Below are 20,427 nucleotides of genomic sequence, written 5' to 3' on the forward strand. Positions count from 1 at the left end.
GTACAAGATGACTTAATGAAAGAATAGGACTTTTAATTTTTCCCTCTTTAAAAGAAAAATATTGGTATATTAACAAGAATATTTGTACATTAACACAAATCATTACATGGTACAAATAAAAATTTAAAAAAAAAAAAAAAAAAGAGAGAGATTTGTGGAGATTATCCTACTCTTAATTTTGAAATAAGTTCCCCGAGTCAAACATAAGAAAGATTAGGAGTTCTGCTGGTAACATGAAGAATCAATAAAGCAAAATTAAGGAAGTTGATTTTCAAATGGCAAAGGGGGAAAAAAACCCTAATATCATTAGGTAGCTGGAAGAACAGGAAACAGCATTAACAGAAGTTCTCCCTTCATCACAACAGGAAACATCATTAATTCAGAAGCCTTTGTTTACCTGCATCCGACTAACTTCAGAGGTTATTATCCATACTTTCAGGATGCCAGTCACCGAAACTGCTACAACAGTATCCTCTGGGGAAAAACAAACATTAGGCTGATAAGTACAAGGACGTCTTCGCTTTGTTGCACACTTGTGCATATCTGAGTACAAAAACATACTGAGAGTACCTCAACATTAAAAGTTTATCAAAACATTCCTGAAGTGTTTGCTTCAAGATCAAATGTTTATTTGCAAAGTGGTATTCCAGAAGCACATACGCACACACGCACAGATTCCATGGTTTCGTGTTTTCATCTCTCAACTACTACTCAGGGCTCAAATTAAATGGGGGGAAGGGAAGTCACAGATGGTTCCAGGACTGCTATCAGACATTGCAGGTTGTCCATCACGCTCCCCAAAGGCAAGGGGTTACTCTCTCAAGAAGAGAGATTTGTTGCTTCTGCCTAGCTGCCTGCCCACGCCAGCCTGCGAGGACACTGTAGCTGAGTGGGAAGCGTACTCTAGCGGTGCAGCTGCCCGAGCATCTCTTGGCTGCGGGTTCCCAAGGGGGGTGTCTGCAAAATTACTCCATGACAGTTATTACCTTCACAAAAAACAAAGTATATCAAGTGCTAGTCAAGCTTTCCAGACATTCCTGTTTCTACCAGACAAGTCTGGTGTAAGACCAAAATCCAAAGGGTAACTTCTTGATTATAATACAAAAAAGCTTACAAAACAGGAAATAAAATTAAAGGCAGTATCAGGAAACACTTAATACCAGAGTTCACTTCCAGTTGTTCCAGCAACTTAGATGTTGTGGGGAGAGCAGCTGAGCTTTCCCACTCCAGGCCTTTGGGAACACTCCGTTTACAACCGCTGCCAGCCTTAACTCGAGATAAAAGTCTGTCCTTTTGTCAGGACCTTCTTCCTTAGCGTTCCCCAAACCTCTTCAGAATTACAGTCTCCACAACAGGGAAACCTGAATGAGACACCTCTCCGCCTCAGCTGCCAGAATTTAAAGCCTAGCAAATTAACACGAACTAGCAGAGCAAAACAGATGTGTCAACAGGTATCACTTCAACCCATGTCAACTAATCCACCCCTGAACATGAGCCTACTCACCTACCTCTCCACTAAACTGACTGTCATCGCTTTTAGAAGTTCCTCCCTCTACAGCCTTCAGGTTTTTAATCCTATTGTGTACTTTAATCAGCACATTCCTTAAACACATTTCCTAAAATAATAGCTTTGAAAATGTTATGGCAGCGCTTTTTATAAGGTACTAATCACAAGAAATACTCATAGTACATATATATCTTGTCAAAAATTACAATGTATAGCTTGCCAAATGATCTATGTATACTACACATCACGTTAGTAAGGCAGATGACAGCCTTAGCATTCAGCATGCTTGCACCCCTTCCTTCAGTCTTGTGCCAGTTCCCAGGCTCTTGCTGTCAGAGTGTTCTCCAGAACTCTTTCTCAATTCTCAAAGAAAAAACAAGTTATCACTCTAGTGGAATGTGCTTTTGTTAATAAATAAATACATAAATAAATCACTCTTCCTGTAGGAAGGGTCCTTGTCCTTCAGGTTTCAGCACACGCACACGCTGCAGATGACAGAACTGAACCTATTTACTCAGCGAGCCCGGATCCTGCCAAGCGCGCACACACGCACACAGAGTGATTTGGATAGGTATTGGGTTCTGTTCATCAGAAAGCAGTTAAATTTTGGCCAGAGCTAAAACTCCCATTTGACGCAACAGCAACAGAGACAATACTGCACAGATATTAAACTAGCCTCTTTTTCAGGGACTAGAAACAACTATGTATACTTTGCTTTTCGGAAAGGTTAGTGCTTGCTGGGTGTTGCCCAAGATCACAAGTACAACATTCTAGTTCCTCCCCAGGTTCTTGAAAAACTTGAAAATAGAGTTTCTCTTACAGAGAGGCAAAGCCATGATAAAAGCAACAAAAATAATTACCTTGTGTTCTATTGGATCGAATGATAGTCATGGAACTGATCCAGTCAGGAGATATCTTTGATAATAAAGAATAAAGAACTTCAAGGCTGGTAGCATCCACAACGAGAATTTCTGGATAATGTCCGTGGCATAGTAGTCGCCCTTCACGCTGAGTCCCAACTGTAAACTGATAGAACTAAATGGATATTAACAAAGTACAGAAGTTATATTCCATGTGAGACATTGACTGCTTCATTTTTAAGAAAAACCATAATTTCACAAATATATTCTAATGCTTATATGTTTAAAAATTACTCCTCTGCACTGACGAGGGGAGCTTTTTGCAGAGGCTCTCTCCTGTTATCTTCCCAAGGCAATCCTTACCCTGTACGCCCAGCTCCTGCAGCTGACAGAAGCCTGCCTCAGCCTTCCCTGCTAAGATCATCCTCACGCTCCCACCTCCCCTAGCAGTACTCCTCCAAAAATTTTCTCCTTTTCCTCCTTTCTTTCCAGCCTCTCTCATTAATTATGATACATTTTTTCAAATGCTGAAGCACAGCACGTATTTCCAGCTCTAGGGCATTTGATGACACAGCATAAACTATTTATGAAATACTTCAGTATGCATATGATGTCATTATTAAGCTTAAAAAGAAACAAAACAGCCTTGTTTTGATAACTGATCTAGAGTTATCCATGCACTGCAATACAGAATAGGACCTCTGAAACACACACAAAGTACTAACCTGTATGCCAGTATGTGTACAGGCCAGTTTAGTAAACTCTATGCATCTCCCATCATTCACGTCCCACAGACACATCTCCCTAAAAATATAAAAGGCAGATTAAAACTACACGGAAAATATTTCAATCTTCCAAGAGTTTAGAAGTCATTTACATGGGGAGAAACTTAACTATTCGAACCATTTGGTAGTGACTATATGAATTGTATTTATATAAAGGAAACTCAAAATCAACTTGAATTTCCAGTCCTTCTACCTGAATCTACACAACCTCTCCTTCCCTACAAAGATAAGGGGAAACAAGTGAAATGCCAAGGTTCATCATAAACAATCAATATTAAGTGAACACAAGTACACGACTGAGAATTTCTCACTTCTCTCACAAACGTTTCAAGACATTATATACTTCTACTGCATCCCCTAAGTTGTCCAAAGATTAGCGTGCATTCTCCCCATTTGCGAGGAAGAGAAGAAAGAGCGTTACAGAACACAGCAGTGTGTCAGATGGCAGTGAACGCTGGGGGTTTTTGAGGGCCCAGGCTGTTCAGAGGTGGAAGCATCACCTGGCACTCTTCAGCACTTCTAAGACCAAACTGAAACCACTGAACAACAAATTATGAATAGTACCAGTAGATACTTTTCTGACTTGCCTTATGAGCGAAGATTACAGTTACCTGTATGAATTCATTCCAATTAGCAGCCATTCCCTCGCTTTACTGTATTTAAAAGACCCCACACTTAAAATTTTATATTAAAATTTAATCAGAACAGAATCTGTCAACTGCTTTCTCACCTTTTTTCCCTTTACGTCAGACATATAACTTCCCAATGAAAACATATTTTGGTTCTAAATCCAAAGGGAAAGATTACTTAGCACTGCAATCACTACAGGATGGAAATTCTAAGTTTTGACACATTCTACTCTCGACTTCCAGGTTAAAAGGTTGTTCAGTCATATTGTTCCCACCTTTTCCAGATAAAGGACTTCTTTATTTTATTTGGATACATAAGAGACCTATACCTGGCCAGCTACATGTATATAGGCAGAGGTTAAGAAATTTCTTCCTCAACCAGAGTTGATCAAATGGGCCCCAGACTGGAGGTCAGTAAACCTTTCAGTAAACAGCCTTTTAAAAATAAAGCAAATAAACAAACAAAAAAACCCCAAACTCCCAAACTTTGTTTTCCTTTTATAAGCTTGTTTTGCATACCAGAAGGGTCTGTCATTCAAACAGTAAGTTCTGTACATGAATGAAAAAGCCCTTGAGAACAGACTGATGCTCTTGGAAGGAATACCTTTGTAAATACTTCCAGGCCAAATATTTTGGCTAGTGAAAGACAACTGAGTTGGAATGTTAACTTCTCAAAGCAAACTTTGAAAAGGGAAAGCGGAAAGGCACACTTTAAAAACAAGTTAGACACGCATATGACATTAAATCTAAGAGTGCTCAAAGTTTGCACTAGTTTAAGAAGGAATACTATGATGTGTAGTTACAACTTCTTTCCAAAATACAGTTACTTTTGTTCCAGAATAATAGTCTCCGCAAAGAGAGCTAATCCATTTTAAACCTATACCTCACCTCAATACGTGGCGTTCCTGGTGCTGTTAAGACTCAAGAAAGAGATGCTAGAAGTCAGCAGTATTAGGAGATGGCCTGCCATAGACAGAAGTGAAGGGCAACCCGTCTTGTCCAATGCAAGTCCATGGAGGAAGGTGATTCATTTACAACTGAAATGCTTGTACGTCTACTTAGAAAGTCAGAAGCTATTCTAGACTCTTGCTAACAACAGTAGTTACTCCAACTCCCTGTACCAAAACTAGGCTCATATTTGGGGGGAAAAAAGCTCCTGCCTTCCAGAATGACTCCATCAGAAGAACAAGATCATGCCCTGTTTCCTAGAAAGTGCTTGCTGGTAACGAGGCCTCACTTCCACATAGCCAGCCAGAGTACGAGTGTAGATACAAGGATACGGGGAACGCATCCTCCCCACTGGCCAGGGCTGGCCTGGGCTCACGGCCAACTCTGATAAGTTGCTGTCCGGCCTTGAAGAGCTCTTGAGAAAGCGCTGGAAGCTGTCTCGGCAGGGGCTCCCTGTCTCTGCAAGGCTGTGGGAGCCAGGCCCTCTGCCCCGTCCCGCGCTGCGCTGCCAGCCTGGCCGCACTGACCCCGGCCCCAGCTCCTGACGGCCGCCAGCGCCCAGGGGCACGGGGGAAAAGCTCTCCATAGCAGGAGGGGAACTGAATTCAGACGGCAAAAGCTACAGCATGAAACCGCAGCAGAACAGGTTATTTAGCCAGCTGAAAGTGCTCTCTCCATAGAGGACAGTCGGTTACTGAAGATCCTGTACTCAGCCTGAGGCAGAGGATGGCAAGGAAAAGAGGTGGGGGGGAATAATGTGTGTGAGTTATGAACGACAAAACTAGTTGCCTCCAAAGCTTTGACCTGTAGTTTATCAAATTGTGTATCTTTTCAATAAATTAGCCCAAAATCTAGGCTAAAATGCGAGTGTACAAAGTATATCTTATTGGAAAGTTAGAGTATGACTTTTTTTTTCTCTTTAAGTTACCTGACTGCAATCCCCATTAACGTCAATTGCATGAGAAATCCTTCCCCTTTCCTCCCTCTAAATGGTTGCTCTGATTAGTAAATAAAACCTCTTAAAAAATAAAAAGCATTTGCTGACATATTTTTTCTTAAGGATAAAAATCAAACACTGCAACAGAAACATAAATTGTGTGACAGGTTTCCACATTTTAAAACATGTATTAGGCATCATTTCCTGCCAACAAGCTACACTCCAACTCAAGCTTGCTTTCACTCAAGAAACAGAACTTGGATAAGCAGAGAAAGGAGCAAAATACGCATCTATTGTCAACTGAACTGAAACTCGCACAAACGAAAAGATGACAGCAAGCACAGAAGTGCCTTGACTGAAGGAAACGGCGTCACCCGTCGCATTGTCCATCCAAACGTAAATCACATCCAGCGCTCCACATACTGCTTTACGTACAACCGCGCGGCGTCCTGCCGCTGACTGCCACCGCACGAGAAGTAACAGAGGCAGCCCTCCAGGACCTTGGGCACTTCCCTATGCTCCTTTCAGGCCACAAATCCAAAATTCACACCAGTGGAGAAGTCCCATCATTTGGAATATCTATAGACATTATACTAAGTAAAAAATACCATGTATGTAAACAACCTGATCTCTCCTCTACCCTCAGTTTCCATTATTTAACAGATCTGCATATTATTAAATCCTCAGGAAACTCACCCGCTTTCTGATGCACTCACTATATACTGCTTTTCACTGGAAGCAGAGGCCTTTGATAAACAAGTAATTGAGGCTGTATGACCAAACAACAGAGCTCTGGGATTAATCTAGAATCAGGGAAATAAAATGTGAAGTAAAAACAACATAGGCACTGTTACTTAACCAGAATATATATATTCCAGAGTTCCATTTTATGTATTATACAAATATATGTGTTAATATACACACACACACACACTTAATTAGCATAGCAGCAGATATATAATCTTGAAAGAGTTTGCACAGAATGCTGCTATAGTATGTGGAAAAAAAGGAGTTTCTATCTAATACTGTAATGCAAGTTTGTGAAAAATATGCATTTTGTATCAAACTCGTGCTATCAATATTTTTAAATCATAGGCTGAATTTGGCCCAATTTGAATGAAAAAATTGTGTTCTACTGCAACAATAGTTTCCCCCAATCAAGTATAGTTCACAACCCTATATATTCATAAATAAGTTTATATAAAGCCCATGCATAGATTAAACATAAAAAAGAAAACTGCCCTTTATTTGTCCTTTCTAGAAAGGACTAGTCGCTTTCTCCCATTCTTTCTTTTTAAATATACCAGACATGAACATAATTTATGGGGGTAACGCACAGACGTTGAGATTTTTAGGTATTCTGTACAAACTTTTCCTGAAGCATGCTACTTTTTTACAAGGAAGAATTGTTTTGCTATTCCATTCCAAGAGTTTAAAACTCTTTGTACCAAGGCAAACTACAAGATCATATTCAAAATACACACTTGCAGTTTTCAACTCTAGGGCAGCCACTGGCACAAACCAATTAATCATCAACCTTCATCTCTGCTATTAGCCTTTTTTCTCTTTCAGTTTTCATGGAAAAAAAAGAAAGGTTGAATACAATAATAACCTGGAAAAGTTCTCAAAGCACAGTCCTCTGATCACTGGAATCTGTTTTCACAAAACAATATTAAGCAGCTAAACTTGAAAGTAACAACTAGTTTAGAGCAGCTCCAAGAAAGAGGAAGTAATTACTTAAAAAAATTACTGCAGGAGCAGCAACAAAGTTCAAGAGCAAAAACGTCTCTTTCTAATCTGAAATATTCACTACAAGAAGCATGTAGTGTCACATCCAGGCCTCATGAGAGGGAGGAAGAAAGGACAAGCGAACAAGGGCGTAAAAAGAACCGAAGACCAGAATGGATACTATAATATCGAAGAATAAAAATCACACTGGCAACAACGATACACACTTTGAACACAAAGAGAATTAAGATTATAGAGACTCTAGTCTTACCTCTAAATCCAAAGAAAGGTCCCAGAGACATATCTGTCCATCGTGGCATCCCGTGACGATCATGGACGCGTCCTCCATGAGCAGCAGGGTGGATATGCAGTGCGTGGGGGCTTTGCGGCCCCACAGGACGATGGGCAGAACGAGGCTGTTTCCTGCCATTTTGGTTTCACGCCTGTCAATTTAATCAAGATAATAAATATTATGTCTCAGCAAGTATGCTGTTCCTGCACTTTGCGAGTTCTTATCCTCACAAAGACTAAACAATTAGTCTGAAGTGACTTCATAAATATTTTATACAAAAGAAACATAGTCACTATATATGCCATTCTTCAAATAAAATACAGTGTACAATCACCTCTTTTCTCATCAGGGAACGTGTTCATCTTCATATATGGATTAAACAACATCCTTTAAGCAGTCACTTGAAAGATCCAGAGAACTGTGGTAGCATTATAACATCACTATTTTGATTTCTTACACATTTTGCAAAAGATGCCACTTTGAAAAGTGGCATTTCCCTACACATATAGGTACCAAATAGCATTTCCCTATCCACAGAGGCACTTTTGCCAAAAAATCACTCTTTTTACAATAATTTTGAAGTAACAAATGCTTTAAGTCCCAGGGCTACAGCAGCTACTATATGCCCAATAGTAGAGTTCATCCCCATTTGCAACAACCTTCAGTCAAAAACAGGCTCCAGAGGTTTCTACAGATGACTATGCACAAAATACTGTTCTGTTAGAACAGTGTCTCGTTGACATAGCTTTTGCAAATTTGTATTTATGTTGGAGTATCTAGTATCCTGCATTAGGTGAAATCAGAGGTGGGAAACATTTTCAAGGTTAATGCCATTCCTTAATTCATACTCTCATAGTTCATTCCCCCTCACACACACAGCTAAAGAGGCTAACTAAACAAATAAAAGCTAATTTAAAATAGAAATAGCCTAATTAAAAGATAGATGTTAGTTTTAAACCTTTCAGTTTCTCGTTTCTAAGCCTTGGTGGTAAATGTTTTCAAAGCGTCACCTCCCCAATACCGGTAGAGATGTAAAGATGCACTTCTACAGCCTGCCTCCCACGGCAGGCAGGGCCGCACGCAAGCAAAAGCTGCTTAGACGGGGTGATAAGGGCAAAGGAATTAGAACAGACAATGTCAAAAGATGTGGTTTGAGGGGAAAAAAAATCCTTACCAGCATTATCAACCCTATTTAGAACTAAAGCAAGCTAGGAAAGGAATAAATACCATGAGTGCAGACCACTTATCCTCCCTCATTTCTCCACCGCTGCCAACCACCGTGAACTGCATCCCCAACCAGAACTGAAGGGATTTAGAGACCGAGACTTTACAGGTAGGCACTGACTCATTCCTGTCACCCCTGCTTTATGGCACTGCAGGACCCGTGGCATCACCTTTCATTCAATAAAGGTTGCTTTTTCACTTATTCTGCATAAATGCCGATGGTCTCGTGTAATCCAATCGTTTTGATACTGATGACTTGGTGACAACTGACCCCCCCTTCTCCCCTCCCCAGTTTCCACAAGGCCCTGTGCCCCAGCCCCACCGACCCCAGCCAGCTTGAAGCTGCAAGCGGACGTTTCTCCCATGGACCGTCTACAGCTCCCACCAGGGGGGATGCGTGGCAGGGCGCAAGGACGGGCAGCGAGCGTGCTGCTGTGCCAGCTTTGCCACGCTGCCGAAACCCAAGACAAGACACAAAGCCCTGCAAGTAAAACTCGGTGGCACTGCAGTATGACTTCAGGCAAACTTGCTGACTCAGCAGGTTTGACGAGCTTTGTGAAGTTCATCTGTGGACCTAAAATGCTTGTCCCCCCGCCCTTTTTTTCTTTTTTATGAGTCAATCTGTATTGAAAGAGAAAGCACAGACCAGCCAGCTACTGAAGTCTTTTGAGGAACTACAGTAGCACGAGACGTGCTTACTTAACATCTGAAGGTAGTTTTGCTCACCATGATTTGCCATATGGACTAGATTCTGGCCACTATCCAACAAGAAAGAGATGCAATGCTATCTTCATAGCAACATTTAATATCTTATAAATATATTGACGCAAATAACACGGAGAAATTTTTATCTGTCACAAAGCCAACATTTTCTTGGTGACTGGGAAATAGAGAACAAGAAATGTGTTTGAATCGTAACTTCAGAGAGAAATAAAACATCATAGCAACTGAAGTTGTAGTAATAAAACACAGTTAGGAGGATTAGCACAAGACTTAAACACCAAAACAAACCACTGTTTTTGTTAGCAACATTCTGAGCCTGCCAACCGCTTAAATGTTTTTATAGCATATGATCCTTGAAGCTGAGTCTGCTTATACTGAGCTCGACAGTGTACTGTCAGTGCTCCGGCGGGGCAAGGGCCGATGCAGGCAGCAGCTCTGGGGACTGCCTCCCTGCCTGCCCCCCTGCCTGCACCCCCGTGGCAGGGAACACGAGAAAGTCCAGCGCAGGAAGAGGAAACTGTAAATACAAGACTTTCTTGGGCTTTCCAGGTAACCGACTGAGCTCGTGATTGTTTTGGGTATACTTTGGGGGTATATTCTGTACTCAAGAAATAAAAATGCTGGAATTTAAGTTATATTTCGATCGTACCAACAGTGAGTTTATATAAGACATACGTAAGATCCATTCCAGCTGCTATTACTCTCTCAGAAACAACTGAAAAATGGCATGCGTAACCATCAAGCAGAGAAAATATGTCAGGAGCGACTGACGTTTTCTTATCCATCTCTTATTCTGCATTCAGAGTTGTAAGAGTTACTCGGCCGCAGTGAAAGTTCGAGTTACGGAAAGTTATTGCTTGCAGCATTTTGTGATAAACAAATGGGTGAAACAGTTGTGTTAAATAAACAAACCCTCCTTATGTACTATTTTGTGCAGGTTTATGTTCCGAACGTACCACAGCTCACACCAGAGCAGCATTTCTGATTTAGAGGAGTATAAACACACCAAACACTGGCAGGATTCACTGAAGAAATAGTTTTTTTAAATGCATCTTTTCCTGTCTTTCTGTAGATACATACCTATTCTTCCAGCTTGAGCAATCCGGCAATATTTGCATTTGTTCACAGATATGTAAACGTATTTTACGGCACTTCAGCAGAGGGGAAAAAATTCTGAATTATGACAGAGGAAAAATAAAGGTCATTCTGAATCTAAGTGAGGTTCACTACAACTCCACTTCCCCACTGCGATAACCACAGTTCCCCTCTGAGTCCCCGGGATATTCTGATCGGACAACAGTGATGGTTAGCAGGAACTAACTAGGAACGGAGCAGCGCCGTGCTGACCCACTGCCCAGCTACTGCCAAACACCCCACCCCAAAACACTCCTGCCTGCCCTTTCTTCCAAGGAAGCACAAGCATGAGCTCCAGATTTCCATGGAAGTTGTGGGAATTTAATTCAACAATCTTCAGTGCCACTGAAAGCTATCATGCCAGGTTTCATGTCTCCCCTTTGAGACAAACTCAGGTTTGATATAGGGAGGCAACTACAAAGACCTTGCTTGCACCAACCACAAACTTGACTTTTTGATCTTACATTACCCTGGCCATTCCCAGTGGTGACTCGCACACTTAAACAAGTGCTTTCTGCATCAAAAACAGCATTTCAAAACACTTGTTTTTTACTATACTACATGGAGTTCAACACAAAGTAATGCCATCTCTCATCTATATAAAAATTACAGTGCAATTTCTTCAAGAAATTAGGGTTTTTATTAATTTTGCCAAATGCTGCCTATACTCCTAGGGCAAACCACCTCTGCAGCCAGAGAAATCGAACATGATAATGTACATGGAAAAATGGGGGAAGGGAAGACAGCGAGAGCAGAATAATGACTAGCTAAGTATTACAAACTGAAAAGCAGCTTCCAGGGCCAGCTGGATGTACCAAGCCTCAACCTTCTGAAAAGCGAGAGATGCGTGGTCGTTTTTCACAAAATCTGTATCATAAAACCAGTAATATCACTTACTATGAAGTGCCATTTTATGCCAACTCACTTCTTGCATCTCACTGGACTATCTTCATTAAGAACTATTCGTTTCATTAAGAGCTATAATTTAATGAACAAGTCTAAATAAAGACCAACAATCAAGCATTTCATCTATTGCAACATACTACAAGCCACACCGAAACTAGGAGTTGTAAAACACGCCTGTAAATGTAGTGTTAATTGTTATGCAATGCCGGATCAATTGTTCTGTCTGGACAATCACAATACAGAACCATAAAAGAATTAAAAGATTTTAAATAATACGGTGACCGTACTGAAGAGCTACGATTCTAAAAATACTTGATTTACAGAAAAATAATCATAAAAATACAGTGAAAAATAGAAATAAAGTGTCCAGATGCAATATAAAAAAATGCAATCATCATCAACAACAACCACCACCACCAAAATCAAACAAAAACAACCATTTAACTCTTTTACCACCCAATTTTTGTTAGTGAAATAAAACAAAGGACACACTGGGAAAGGTGGGGAGAGATGGAAATGTCTTTGCTTCATATATATTGAAGCACTTGACTACCAATCAAGGTACAACGTTCTTTACAAAGTGTTCTGCCCTCGCTACCTACAAAAAGCTCCCTTCACAGCTCCACTACTGTGCACTAGAAATGCAAAGCTTTGCCCAAATTAATCCCGAAAGCTGCTACGACCGCAGCCCAGGTAACACGCACAGAGCGCTCCTCTCACCCCCCTGACTAGAAGACACACTGCTTTAGCAGTGACCTCAAAAGTACTTCCTCTGAGGTTTTCTCTTCGTAATGTAAATGATATTTGATCACCAGTGTAATCTATTAACTAAATTTTAATGGTTAATAAAGCAATCCATCAATAATTTCAGAGCGGAAAAATCTAGGAGTAAAAATACTGATAAGCAACATAAAAATCTCTCCTTTCATCTCCTATTGCTGACAGTTCAGGGACCAAGTCACAGTATTTACGTGTCACCCGATTGTTTCGGCGGTGCAAACGGCTCCGCTTTTGAGCAAATACAAAAGTTCCCCTACCAGGGCACAAAATTGTTCCTAGAAATTTTGCAGTCAGTTTAATGCTCTTCCAAACTGCTTCCAAAAACTCTAAAATTGACAACACTATAAATACATACTTAAACGGAATTTTCAAAAGGAACATATAGGATATTACAACATACAAAAGTATTAGCACATAAGTAACCTAATGTATTTTATACTTTCCATGCAGAAAATCATGAGAGAAAGCACTGCAAACATTAACAGCAAAACACTTTCTAAAGGTATACAGATATTCACATTTCAAAACTTTTATCTAAGACAAACAGAATTCTTAAAATATTCAACATCAACCCTTGGGAGAGAGAGAGCAAAAAGAAAAACTACCTCTTTCCTTCTAGTTTTTTATTATGGTACCGCAATGCCTTCATTAAAAACTTCATTTTCAGAAAATACCACAAGCTCATTTTAACAGTTGAAGAATTCAGGCTACAAAGAACAACCCTGCTCTACCCTTGGCAAACACTGAATACATCCCCTGCAAAAACCAAAACTCACTTATTGTCTGTAAACAATCAATAATTTTTTTACATCAATGATGACAAACTACAGTAGCAAATAAACACTGTACCATTGACAAATGGTCAAAAAGCACACAGAGAATCATTACAAATGAAATCCCACATTTTAGTTATTTATACCTCTCTAGAATAAACTCTTTTTGCAGAAAAGGGAACTGGAACTTTGAACTGGAAAACGGAGACGTCACACTGAGTGGAGTTCTGCTTAACACCCCTCGGGCTTCATAGGGATTGTTAACTTCTCCCCTATCACTTCCACAAGTGCCAGACTCCCAGTTTTCCTCCTCCCAACGCCCAATAAGAGAATGAGTTTGTGTTATTGCACATATGTAGGGGTGTGTGTATATATAAAAGCATACTTGTATTTATTTTGCTTCACTTTCAAATTACCTCTCTCAAAGAGACAACAAACACACAGATGCAGGGGCGTGGGAAAAGACCTTCCTGAAAAGACTTGACAGAAGCGCAGGCTCTCTTTTTCATTCTCTGCCCCACAACAGAGGATCTTTTCTCGCCCTCATATTTGTGTTTTTCATAAGGTGAGAGTTGCAGCGTAAATCACAGCCTCACTACCTTTTGCAGTGCCTCAGGAAGTTATTTCCACTCATTTTTTTGGAGTCACAAAGCCCCTCTTCTTCTGTCCCTTTCCACAACCCTGACAGGTGACACTTCGTATCCCAAACCCATACAGTCTCTCATATTCCCTCTAAATAACGCTCGCTCTTCCGCTCATCGCCTACAGCGGATAACTGCTACTTACACCCGTAAGTTGCCACCTCTCGAGGATGTACCAGAATAGTCCAGAGTGGCAGGGCATGTTTCGCCAGACACAACAACTAGAAAGCTATAAAATAAAGATGTGTTTCTTTTTTTCATTCAAACTGAAGTCTCTCAGCTCTCCATTCTTCTGCCGCTGTATCTTTACCTAACTGCAGACCCAAAGGCTGAACCACCCCGATAGCCTGCCGCTGGATCACTCCAACACGTCAGCGCCTGCCTTCTCCCGGGAAGCCCCAGACGGCACGCAGTACTGCAGTGCAGCCTCGTAATCCTTCCTCTCTGTTTGGCGCTTCCTTTTCTTGACCCGCTGGCTACAGCCTCGCTAAGAGAGTCCGGCACGCTGCGCTCATGGCCGCACGGAGACACAGCCGCTCATCTGCCAGGATGCCCAGCTCCTTCTCTGCAACGCTGCTGTCCAGCCTGCTGTCCCCCAGCCTGTGTGCCATTTCAGATGCAGGCCTTTCCACGGTCATCACGAACTTCCCCCCATCACCACGACCTTCCGACGACAGGGAGCAGTCTCCCAACCACGTTAGCCACTGTCTGGTCCTATGGGTTTCTATTTTCCCTGTAAAAACCAAGGCAAAAAAGGCAGAGTGCCTCAGCCTTTTTCATGCTTCTGTTACTAGGTCCGCTATATTGTCAAAATATAATCCAGTTAGAGTTATATACACATACATCTCAGTTATGTTCTTTGTATTTAAAGAGAGAGTGATTCTTCAGATTAGCATATTATTTTTAATGTTTTGGGATCATCTGCTAATCTGCTAGAATAGTCAGGTGACTATTCCAACTGCACTGCTTAGAGGCTGGTATTTAGGCAAATTTCATAATCTGGGATACATTCCTATTTGAGTAAAGCTATTAACTGATTTCTTAAGTACAACATCTAAAATACTGAATCGAAGACTCACATAAACATCTCTATCAAGCCATAGTCCTCTAAACACTAACTAGCACTTTCAGGACTAGTAAGCTACAGTTAAACTATTCACAGCTAACTTATTGAACCAAATTACAACCAGAAAACATAACAGTAATTTCAAATCAAAGTCCGATGATGAAGGTACAAGGCAGATGCATAGAAAATGTTACAGTTAACTGTAGCTTATTGTTCAATATAATCAGGAGAATGACCAGGTACAATAGCCATGGGTATAAAGACAAAGGTCAGATGCACGGTCAGAGAGCTTTATAAACCTTGTTTCTATAAGAGATTAAAGGTAGAGTCATGTAATTTTTCTGGCCCTCTGCCTCATCTCTCATATAAAATAAACCCAGTATGCAGCAAATGGGAACAACACCCAAACAAAAACATTCTGCATACAAACCACAGCAGGACTCAAAGCCTTTATCATATGGGTTATTACCTTCTACCACACCTCACGCTTGGAAACGAATTCCGATATTTTAAGAAATGATTAGCATTCCTGTCCATCCAGTCTTTGCATATACTTTTATCTTTCCAAGTGACAGCAACAGACAGGCAAGAAAATTCCACAAGCCTTCCTCCACCTGTGTACAAACTGTTCCTGAAACAGGAACACTTTGTTTGCAGTTTCCTCAAGTCTTCCCACAACTTTCAGTCATGATGGGAAGCCTTGAGACCTCATTAAACCTTGTAAGCCTCAAGTTATTTACCCTGAAACAGCATCCATACTAAGGATTTTTACAGATAGAAAAAGCACCCAAACAAAATTAATTTATGGGAGGAAGTCCAGCAGCTAGTGAGAGCAGCTTTTCCCCTCTGCATTGCCTTAGGACAATAAAACCAGTTTCCTTTCAGGCCTGTCACTAGCAAGCGGATGTAATCCTCTAGCTGGTAGTACTTCCATGCCCTGTGTGCAGAGAAACCGTTGTGGCCAGTACAGGATCTGATGTGTACCTAGATTTCCTTGCCCTCATCTACACCAGTGGGTAGATATACGAGGAAAGGTTTAAGAAGAAGCAGGGATAATAATGCTGCAGACCGCACAAGTAGAAAGCAAAGCTAAAGGAAAGGAAGGAAGAACAGAACACAGCATTAGAGATGTCTCCAGGTGAGATAATCAGAAGGTACGATCAACATCCTACTTCGGTACAACTAAACACGCTGCCCAACTCATTTGATCTGCCGACAACTTTCAAAGCACAGACGAGGCAGACAGAAGCACACAAATTCTTCACGCTCTTACAGCACTTAGTCCTAACAGTTTGCACACATAACTTAAAAACATCGGTAATATCGCCACAACTGCAAAACCAGGAGAGTAACTTCAGTTTTGTCGCCAAAAAGAAACCTGTTTTAGGTTTAGTCTACGTGCACGAATGCTAAGCAACCATCGTGGTGATCTGCCACGTGTGACCCCACTGGAATTCACAGTTACCTGGGCGCTTTTGGAAGCACTGCACGCCTAAGTGCTACGGATTGTTCTGGTCTGGAGCAAATCACAGCGGTATCTCCCAAACAGAGACAGAGAGTATCAGCTGTACAGCAGCCCCGCCAGACTGGTGGAATACTTCAGTACTTTCATGTCCCGTTACAGCACTGTGGCACGACGCTGCCCAGACTGAGCTCAGCGAGCCCTGCGCTCAGCCCGTTTCCTTGGGGAGACGCGTCCAGGTACACCAGGCACATGGGAAGGATACAAGGCAGGCCAGGAGAAAGGAGCGCTTCTTTGGGGAAAGAAGTAAAAAGATATATTTATCTACCTTTGTCTTAACAGAGCACAGCAAAAGCCAAGAAGAGCTCTTTCCGAACACATTTATTTCAATTAAGTACATGCATAATAAAGAATTAATCTTGGGATATGTGTGGACACTAAAAGAATCTACCAAAAAAAAAAAACCATCTATGAATTGACTGTTTCTTTATCGTGTATGCTATCAGTACGTAACAGCTCCAAAATGAACCATTAAAGGCTGCCAAATGAGCATCTGCTTTTAAATAAATGTAACTGTGCTTATGTTCAAACAAAGCAACTCAGAAAGGTTAAGAATAAATAATTCGTTTCCCTATCAATGTTTACCACATGTTAATGCCATTTTTCTGTATTTTCAGCAGAATTTAAATTATGTTATTATTCAGATTTGCCACCAGTAAGTACAGAGATGGCTGCCATCCATGACATCAGGACAAACCTTCTAAGTGCACTGCATATTTTCAAATGAAGAGCAATTTTTATGCCTAATATTTTTCACGCATACAGAATCTCTCATTCAAAAAGACATTAGTTAAGCATTGTAACACCCCTCCTAAAACCATTTACATAAAGACAATCGTACATTTATGGTAAAGGCTCATTTCTGTTACATCATGGCTTTCATCTGAATAATCCAAGGCATCCTATAAAAATCTGATGATTTTAAATTTAACTACAAATGGCCTTTTCCATTTAATACTTGGGGACGGAGAAAAAGGATTAATGAGGTAGGGAGAAGAAAAACAAGTGCTCTACCCAGAGTTGCAGAAATCTTTCCTTATCAGAACCCACGTATTTAGACAATCGCACCTTTCTTTAAGTAGATGGTGAATAAATAAACAATCCTGTTATTAAGTACAAATGCTCAGTAAAGTTTGCTATGTCAATTAAACTCCGCTTGTTTCTAAAGGCCTGTCAGTAATTTTCAGAGCCTTTTGGAATTAGTTTTGACTCACTACAAAGGGATCAAATGCAAAATATTTTTGCTTTCTTAAGCTATCGTTAATCTAACAAAATGAGTTTGAATCGCAGAGCAGCCGAGGTTGGCAAGGCACCTTGGGAGATCATACCCTCCAACCCCCTCCAAAAGCCGGGTCAGCTACCGCAGGTTGCCCCGGACAGCGTCCAGTCGAGTTCTGGGTATCCCCAAGGATGGAGACTCCACAACCTCGCCCTGTGCGACCTGTTCCAGTGCTCAGCTACCCTCCAGCTGGACTTCGTGCTGCCACTGGCAACCCTTCGAGCCCGACTATTCCATGGCTTTTCAATCCACTTCACTCTCCACTTATCCAGACCCACGTGTCATCAGCTTGTCTGTAAGGCTTTTACAGGAAACGGTGTCGAAGCCTTATGATACTCAAGAGAAACAACACTCACTGCTCTCCCTCATCCCCCAAGCCAGTCATCTCATCGTGGGAGGCTATCAGGTTGGTTACGCACAACTTGCTCTTTGTAAATCCATGCCAACCAAGAAGTCTGAGAAAGCTTTTAAAAAGGTAATACTTTTTCAAGCAAATAAATCCCCCATTTTTTAAATTTTCTTTTTAGCTAAAAGAAATTTTGGACCATATCTGCAGGATACAAAATACTATAAAACAATCTATCAGGTCAAGTCTTGCATTTTGACACATGTAGCAAACCATTCTCATTTCAGCTCGCATCTGATAAGCACTGAATACGAAACTTAGAGAATGATAACTGATGCTTTATCCAATTAACAGCACACCTTTCTGATTTGCAACTACAAAAAGATTATGGCAACACTATGCTAAAAACCACTTATAAAAAGAAGTATTTTTAAAATGTCATCCTTCTCTAAAAGAGTATTGTGAGTAAACAGGTGAAGAATGCAATCCATTTGGTTAGCTGTACAACCAAGAAACAATTTGTTCATGATGACAGCAAAGTCAGGAAACTGGCTCAGCAAAAAGCTAGGTAAACCCAGAGTTTTAATGCCACCCCCACGCACTCACAAATACAGGCACAAAATGGGACAGCAGCTGGGGAGTTAAACTGGCAGCTACATTCATCTTGATACTCAGCTTTACTTGTTTCAATACACACAAAGCAGCCCCCAACAGCTACCAAGGAGAACTGATGTATCCCTACATAACCAAGAGGTGCAAGGACTCTTCAAAGGCCCCAATTCCATAAACACAGCACACTTAATTTTACAACTGTGAATATTCACACTGACCTCGCTAACCCTACTTATTAGAACTAAGCATATCTGCAGGAGAGAACCAACCTACTGTTTTGAACTTGGTCAAAACTGTTAGGCTACACTGAAGTTCATGTGAAGTGACAAGGTGATTTCAATCCAGGTATAATAATGACTAACCCCTCATTCTCATTATGCTGATGAAGGATTAAAAAAATTAATGTCACCTGGCCTTCTGTTATCCCCATCTACTTTGTTCATCCAAAATTCACCTCATCAAGTCTTCTTTGCTTTTTCCCTTAAATCAGGAGCTTCTCCATAACATTGTGCAGCCAGTACCTCTACATCCCCCTAAGTCAATTTATCTGTAATAGCCATCTCCAAACAGCAACGCTACATCGTACAACATAGCTGTATTTCAAGCACCCCAAGACAATACCTGTCACAGGGCTCTATGTCTTGAATTGGCCATTGGCTGTTACAGTAATCTAAATAAAAAGATCACATTAGTGTCAAACCTTCCCAATACGCTCAAGATCAAAAATAAATTCAACAAATACAAACTTGTGTTCCAAAACCGAAATTGAAAAGTAACTAGTTAAGACCAAGCTCTTCCTTATCAGGTGGCAATAACAACAGCGGCAATCCAAGGAGAGATTATTGCTTGCCCCTTGGCCCAGCTGAGTGAATGACTACAAGAGCCTGACTTAAAAGTACTTAACAATATGAAGGTAAGATTGGTTATCTCCCCCCAAAAAACAGCACTCCCTGTATATGTAGAAGGTTATAAAACACAAAAGAGGAGGAAATAATAATCTGGGACTCTAAATCCTTCATTATAGTTAACAGATACCTTTGAAAGCTGTTTGCAGGTTTTTCTGGCGCTTAAGTTGATGACACATTAAATCCGCATACATTTTTCCTGTTTAAAACTGTCATGATCACATGACGGACAGTTATCCAAAGCGGTTGCAAAGTAAACTCTAAATCATATCCCTAGTTGCCAACAGTATCATGGCTGTCACGGAAAAAGGACACCGATTAGAGAGGCTGCGATGCAACAAAAACTTGCCATTAAGAGAAATTCAAGTTCCTATGAAGGATTATCTCCCAGAGGTTTCTGTAGGACGAGTCACTCCTTAGATACCTCTCCATTAACAAAGAGCTCTCCGTCCCATTAATTACCGGCTTATGCCCGGCTCCCGTGACGCCTCCCGGGCGTTGCAGCGCGCAGGCCGGTGCTGCCTGCTGGGTCGAAACTCGCCGGAGGCACAAGCCCGAGGAAGGCCGAGCCCCGCAAGCCTTGCGGCGGAGAGCCGGCCCCCGGCGCTGCCCGCGCAGGTGCAGCCCCCCGGCCTCCTGCCGCAGGGCGCCGGCGGCTCCCAGGCGCGGCGTGGACGCGGCGGGAAGGGCCGGGGCGCGCACCGCCGCTCCCCGCGGAGCGGGGCGTCCTGCCGCCGCGCCTTCCCGTGGCGGGGCCGACCCCTTCTCCCAGCGCACGAACCGCCCGTCGCCCGCCCCCCGGCGAGGGCAGGCCGGGCCGAGCCCGCGGC

The 20,427-nt window shown here is 41.6% G+C and overlaps 1 protein-coding gene across 11 annotated transcripts in view; it reads right to left on the bottom strand.

Moving 5' to 3' along the window:
- The window catches only part of WDR7 (WD repeat domain 7), a 149,037-nt gene that overhangs the window by 125,657 nt on the left and 2,953 nt on the right, over window positions 1-20,427 (bottom strand). For 6 of the 11 annotated variants that reach the window (XR_012042405.1, XR_012042404.1, XM_072861013.1 and 3 more), the window contains exons 2-6: window positions 7,666-7,837; window positions 6,363-6,469; window positions 3,093-3,171; window positions 2,368-2,542; window positions 398-474 (exon numbers count right to left, since the gene is read on the bottom strand). Coding sequence is in view for 9 of the 11 variants with exons in the window: in XM_072861013.1 (XP_072717114.1) it covers window positions 398-474; window positions 2,368-2,542; window positions 3,093-3,171; window positions 6,363-6,469; window positions 7,666-7,824 (597 nt within the window). In the remaining 2 variants the exon portion in view is untranslated. Of the gene's footprint in view, window positions 1-397; window positions 475-2,367; window positions 2,543-3,092; window positions 3,172-6,362; window positions 6,470-7,665; window positions 7,838-19,727; window positions 19,751-20,059; window positions 20,331-20,427 lie in introns of those variants that run through there. The other 5 variants (XM_072861007.1, XM_072861009.1, XM_072861010.1 and 2 more) reach the window with 5 other exon arrangements.

Source organism: Ciconia boyciana, chromosome 4 (genome assembly GCF_034638445.1).
Source record: "Ciconia boyciana chromosome 4, ASM3463844v1, whole genome shotgun sequence".
Lineage (NCBI taxonomy): Eukaryota > Metazoa > Chordata > Aves > Ciconiiformes > Ciconiidae > Ciconia > Ciconia boyciana.